The following is a 7048-nucleotide window of genomic DNA, read 5'->3' as shown; positions in this document are numbered from 1 at the left end:
CATTACAACTTATTGTAAATGAAGGAAGTTGGCAGATTTTGTTTTTTAAACTGCTGTTTCAGTTTTAAGAAAAAATAAAAGAAATTGTTTCCAATTTTCATCCTACGCTAATGATTACTAAGGTTACTATGCATAGGTACATTATTAACGAACACAATGCTTTGCGTTGTTGTTAAAGTTATTTTGTGCATATCAGGGGCGCCGAGTAAGATCCGGTTTTTGGAATTATTACCTTTACCTTGGTATGGTATGGTATTAAGGGGGAGGGTGATGTATTCACTGCACTCAGGCCGCAATCGGCCCATTGTGCTGCCTCCCATTTTTCCCAGCTAGCTTCCCTCGAACCAGCCCAGCTTCAAAGCAAATTGAAGGAGGGCGGAGGGGGAAGTGCTGGGGACCATGCCCATATCTGGGTATTGATCCTTTCCCCACATGGATCTTCTTAAATCGACGAGCGCGGGACAGTGACAGAATACATGCTCCACGGTCTCGTCGTCTTCTTCACATCCTCTGCATTGAGGGTTGCTTTTTACACCTACCTGGTGTAGGTGCTTATTTAGACCGCAGTGTCCCGTAAGAATTCCCACTAATAAGCGGAGGTTTCCTCTCGACAACCGCAGTAGATAATTTGTGACCTTTTGAAGAGGTACTGGCATTGTTTGTCTCGAGATCCGACAACCGATTGTGTTTCGCCATCTATTGCTGTGGTGCTCGAGATTGCTTTTGTTTATCAGTCCGTACATTGCTTCGAGGTTTAGCGGTATGGTTGGTCCCGGTCCATATGGTTTCCTGGATCCGCCTTTCGCCAAGCCGTCGGCGATGTCGTTGCCGCTGTTATCTTTGTGTCCTTTAACCCAAGCCAGAGTGATCAAGTTTGTTCTGGACAACCTTGTGAGTTCTTCGTGGGTTTCGTATATTAACTTTGAAGTGATCTTGTTGCACTTTAAAGTTTGTAAAACTGCCTTGCTATCCGTCAGAAATAGAAGGTTTTTGTTTGTGATGTTTAGATGCAACATCTCTAGGACTCCGTGTAGAATAGGTACGATTTCCGCTTGGAATGTTGTGGGTCCTTCTCCAAGTGGTATTGTTTCTTTTAAGTTCAGTTGTTGACAGTACAGACCAGCTCCTGAACCTAAGTTATTTTTAGATCCATCAGTGTAAAGGACGATGTCGTACGGTGTCTCGTCCGCATTGGATGAATCTTCTAGTTGGATTTGGTAGGGTTTGTTGAAAACAAAGGTCGGTGTACGTCTGTCCACAGGTGCCCCTAGTAAAGGTATCTTTTTGACAGCCTTTCTAAGGATGCTTCCGTGTCGACTGGCCGAGCTCCCCACCTTCCACATTCCCACCGCTTTTAGTCGGAGCGCCGTTCTTGTCGCCACCTCCTGAACGTAAATGTCTAGGGGTAGTAACGAAAGGGCAGTCTCTAACGCAGCAGTGGGTGTAGTTCTCATGGCACCTGTAGCAGCAATGCAAGCTAGACGTTGCACCTGGTTCAGGCGCTTCTTTGCTGTTTCTTGTTCAGTTCTGGGCCACCAAACTATTGCACCGTAAGTAAGCATAGGTCTTATGATTGCAGTGTACAGCCAAAGAACCACCCTTGGAGTTAAGCCCCAGGTGGTGCCAATGGCTGATCGACATTGCCAAAAAGCCCTATATGCTTTTTCGGTTTTTACTTCAAGGTGTCTACTCCAGTTCAGCTTACTATCAAGAGTGATGCCCAGATATTTCACCTCTTTTGCAAGCTGTAAGGAAGTACCGAAAATTGAAGGTAGACGCATAGGGGCCAGCCTTCTTTTGTTTGTGAAAAGAACAAGCTCTGTTTTGTGAGGATTCACTGTCAGACTGTTCTTTTCACACCATTTCTGAATTATCGAGAGAGCTTCTTGCATTGAGTTGCACAGGACTCCCTCAAAGTTTCCAGTAATCATGATAACAATGTCATCTGCATAACCGACGGTATAAAATCCATGGTCGTTTAGAATTTCAAGTAGGCTGTTAATCACTATGTTCCATAGCAACGGTGACAAGACTCCGCCTTGCGGACAGCCTCGTCCCACTACAGCCTTTGTACTTACGGCTCCGTGGCCTACTGTGATTGTCCTCCACTGCAACATGTGTCCAATCCACTCGACAAGAGTCGGGGAGACGTTATATTTTAACAGGGCGGTTTTGATTGAAGAGAAGGTGGTTTTATCAAACGCTCCTTCGATATCTATAAATACTCCTAGAGTTGACTGCTTCACCTCCAAGGATCTCTCAATTCTGCCTACCACTTCGTGTAGAGCAGTTTCGGTAGACCTGCCAGGGGTGAAAGCATGTTGCCTAGGGTGTAAAGACATTTGCACTCTTTCTCTAAGTGCTCTCTCACACAATCGCTCTAGCGTTTTCAGTAAAAACGATGTTAGGCTGATTGGTCGGTAAGACTTGGGCGCAGTGTAATCATTACGTCCTGGTTTTGGTATAAAAACCACCTTTACTTCTCTCCATCCTACCGGGATGTATCTGAGAGTGATACATGCCCGGAAAATTACCTTTACCTTAAAACAATTAAAAATTACCGAAAACGTCTTTTACGTATTCCGTAAAACCATAATTTTTTTTCTGCTTCTATTTCAAAATCACCCTGTGTATTGTATTACATGTTAAAATCACACTAGTCGACAAATTTTGAAAAAGTGGAAGGGCATTTCTAAAGTGGAATGACCTCCTGATTATAAATCTGAAGATCGTTGTGTTCCATCAGATCCGGATTCAAAGATAATTTTTTTTAGAATCTACTGCACAAAAATGTATTTTCTGCAAAAAAGTGTCAAAATGCTGAAAAATCTGTTCGTTATCAGATTTTCTCAAATTTCTTGACAAGAACTAACTCTCCTGGTAATTTCTAGAAATCGTTGGGAAGACTACTTAATTACCATTTCAATGATTATAGATAAACTTTCATAATTATTTCGCATAAATTTGAAAATAAAAAGTGAACGTGGTGTATTCAAAAATTATTTTACAATTATCTCGGAGTCCTGACCTGATGAAGCGAACGGGCCTTGGATTCAGAATCAGGAGTTTTTCTGTTTTGGTCTGTTTCAATTTGTTTACTAGTTAATATTAGTTAGTTATTATGTTTTAAAAATGCAAATTTTAAATCGCAAATAAATTTATTGATTGTTTAAAAATTTTTGAAAATAGTTTTTTTTTTACAAACTATAAAACTGTATAAAGCATTAATAATTAAATTTAAAATAAGATTTATTCTATTAGTAATTTTTTTATTTTTTATTTATTTATTAAAATTTAACCCGGCGCATCCACCATTTTTAAATAAATTTTTTAAGTTTTATAACTGAACAAACTTTTGAGAACATACAATTTTTAGATATACCTGTAAAAACGCAGATTTGTTAAAAAGACACTTTACTTGTGTCTTCAATACCTTCATTTCAAACATTTTCATTATTCTGGGAACGGAACCATCCATCGAAATTGAGTGCTTCTGTCTGTTGCATGACTTTCCTCAATTATCTGCAATGAGAAAAAAAATCATTCGATTTATTTTAACGACGAGTTAATTGCTGTAACTTATCAAGATGACACAGCAAATTTATTTTCTATTATAAATGATAATGATATCTTTACTTTGGATGGCAATAGATTCAAAGTTAGATGTTGTCATGTCAATTTTCTGTTTTTTGCATCCACCTGAAGTTTACATATTCATGTGAGTCACGCAAGCATTTTGCGGTAAAAATAAAGCCACTAGTTAAATTAAACTACACTTCCTACAATTTAACACTTGTCGAAGTAAAAAAATCAAAAAAAAATATGAACAAGTAACAAACATTACTCAGACTGTTTTAAATCACGTGAACCCGCATGAGAAAAAAATTGCTTTCACTACAAAAGACTCTCTTTTCTATTTTCGCTTTTCTAGAGTTTGCTTTTTTCCTCTCAGCCTCAATAAATTATCAGCTCGAGTGATGAAAAGCAGTACATTAACAGGCGTTTAATTACGTAATTAACAGAAAAATTTCATTAGCCTTCGCGAATAATTTAGTTTCCTTGGCTCATTTTTTCGCGTCGAGCACACCACTAACTGATTACATTCCTCCCTGCTAAGCTTCAAAGAATTATCCTTAATCCTCGCTTTTTTAGCATTTGTTAGTGTTGTAAATTTAGATTTAGAAATCGCCTTTATTTCGTTGGGGGTTGCAACAGGTATAGTCTCCAAGTCGAGGTTGCACTACCGCAGGGGTTTTATCCCTATAGTAAACACTTTGCCGAGTTTTATTTGGATTTGTGCAACGCAAACACATTTATATCCATATCCAAAAGTTAAAGATAGCACCGGACCGGAGGATGACGTTTTTTCAAAATCTGGCCGTGTTTGTAGTAATTTCGGTTTTAAAAAATTGCGTATTATTGCACATATGTCACAATAAAACACCACTCACAGATCGTAAAGGGAAGGGTGCTCTGCAATGTTTACGTTCATTGTTTTATGGCGCCCATATAAAAAGACATAATGAAGATATATCTTTCTCTAACGCATTTATTGTAGCGCAAATCCCGCGTAAATAACTTGCAAACTAATCTTAGAAAAAATGGAATTTGCGATTTTGTTGTCGGCGCCGGACAAATTGTCCGTGACTAATATATGCAAATTGCGATATTAAAATTTGCCCAAGTTTCTGTGCAAGTTTTTGTAATTGCCGCGTGTTCTATTAGTGTAAGCAAATCGCATTATCTCCAAAAGAGTACGTGTTTCTTCTCAGACAAAGTGGTCTCGAGTTGCTTGTTAATTTCAGCAGCGCCGGGAGAACATTCGTCTAAGTCAGCCCTTCTGCCGCCTCTGAAAAACTAAGTAATCAAATTAAAACAAAAAGACGACATCTTTCTTAATTCACGGATTAAATGTTTAACTTTTAGTGGGCGGAGGAACGGAACGGCGCCATATTTTATTTTGATAAAAATATCAAATATGCCATCAAAATATGAAAAATATTCGCAACAAAACAAATAAGCCGCTGAGATCCGGTCCCAGTTTGAAACTTCGCTGCGCGCAATCTTGAAAATCGTTTATTAATTGAACAAAAAGAAAGTTTAAAAATGGCGCCACTTGACAAATTAGATGTCGCGACATTATCGCGCGACTTCCTTATGAATCTATAAATACTGCACGGAATTTCGTTAGTAAAGACGCCCTTCGCCGGCCTTAAACCGAAATTCTTCACTAACTGGAGCAAACCGAGTTATTAGACTTGCAGTGAGATATGGCCTCTTTAATTCACGGAGATCCTATAACATAAAGCATTAGATTCGCGAACTTATATTACTATGAAATATCTTTATATCTAGCGCACTCGTGAACTGCTAAATTAAAGACGAAATTATCGCCTACGGATTTTATCACGGGTGGAAGGAACGATTGAAAAGCACTATTTTAAACTGCTGTCATCGAAAATGACAATTAGCATTTGACAAAGGAGAAGCGTAATATTTTCCAAGAGCGACAGAGTGTAAACTGCATTTATAAAATATGTGAATATGCTAAGATTAAATTATTACCAATATAAAAATATTATTTTCCGAAAGGCATAGATCGATAGTTTGTGTTTATTATTTTAAAAACGCGTTTTTGTAAAAGATAAAATTAATTTGGGTTGGCACCTCTGAAAGTCAAGACTACTGTCAGAAGTAGTAATCATGTACAGTATTCTCCCGAAAAGCGCATAGCGAAAGCTCGTAAATAACTACTAAATTTGTATTTAAGAAGAATCAGACGAGTTTTAATCAGTTAATAGAGAATTATCTATATTTGGATAGGCAATCATAATATTGGTTTATTGAGACATAATTAAATTAATTCTGAGAGATGTATTCTGCAGACGAAGGCTTCGTTACACGTGTGCGTCAACAATAATCTAATTAAAATGTTTTCATCTTAGTATGGTTGTGCAAATTAATGCGTGCGACGCAATGTGTGCATATTGATTTGTCGTACGTGCATTTATTGAGAATATTTGATCAGGCATTTCCGAGTTTAACTTCATATAAATTTGGCCACATAAAAATAGGGTAATTTTTATATAATTTTAATTTTATTTTCCCAGCCAGAGTGCTTTAGATTTCTGCTCTTATCGTCGTGGGTCGTGCCCAAATTCATTTACAGTTAATTCCAACCACATTAAAATCTGATTATGAGCGTAAAAATCTCTCAATTGAATCTTGACGGTCGCAAATTTAGCCTCTTGAATAATAAAGCTCACGTGTAAACTGGGTTCAGTTAAAAAATTCAACGGTGGTCTAACAAGCATGCGAATGATGTGATTGATCACAATGTTTAATCACGAGCGGGCAAATTTCGTTCGTGTGTGTTGGCTAAACTCACCCTCACTACGTGCACGCCATTCAATCTAAATTAATGTTACTTGTGCGGTATCGTGGAACAAACCCTTTAGTAATTCATATTAATTGTTCGAGGCACACTTCATCCTGTAGTATATCTCGCGAACGCCCGGTTTCGACAACGTTATTATTTAAGGCATACAACGGCAGACTGCTTTTGTCCGAGTTCCTCAACCAGAAATCCATTTCGTTATTACTATTTCCAGGTCTTCCTGGAACTGATGATTTATTTCTGGAGATGATTGAAAAAATGTTTTAAAGCGGATAAAGGTTATGGTTTAACTGCATAAACCTCTCAATTTTGTACAAGTGAGAAATTCAATATCTTTGCTTTGATTGGTTCATGTGTGGTATACAAGATTTTTAGATTCTTTGAGCGTTTTTCTAATTTTTTTGGTGTTCTCAGTTTTACTTTGATCATTTTCTTTCTTCCGAGTTATCGAATAGTTTAGGTTTAGATGCTTTAAATCTCTTTGGGGTATTTAGAGTAGATTCTTCTAATTCTTTAAATTTTAAGAATCTTTGAAATCTCTGGCCTAGTTTTGTTAGATTTTGAGATTTTTCTTAAAATATTAGCTGCTTCGAATTTTTTACATTGCAAATTTAATTTAAATTGTTACTCAAAATTTTGATATTTGTCCGC

General features: G+C 37.4%; 1 protein-coding gene across 1 annotated transcript; it reads right to left on the bottom strand.

Annotated features, from left to right (window-relative positions):
• Positions 1–329: 329 nt before the first annotated feature.
• On the bottom strand, positions 330–2342 carry LOC148181147 (uncharacterized). Its single transcript, XM_088046522.1, has one exon. The coding sequence runs from the start codon at positions 2340–2342 to the stop codon at positions 330–332; it is 2013 nt and encodes a 670-aa protein (XP_087902648.1).
• Between the last annotated feature and the right edge of the window lie 4706 nt (positions 2343–7048).

The sequence above is a fragment of the Gnatocerus cornutus genome, chromosome 1, assembly GCF_029298725.1.
Source record: "Gnatocerus cornutus isolate USDA-ARS CGAHR chromosome 1, icGnaCorn1.1, whole genome shotgun sequence".
NCBI classification, from domain to species: Eukaryota; Metazoa; Arthropoda; class Insecta; order Coleoptera; family Tenebrionidae; genus Gnatocerus; species Gnatocerus cornutus.
Note: the sequence above shows the minus strand (reverse complement) of the source record. Positions and strands in the feature narration are given on the sequence as shown.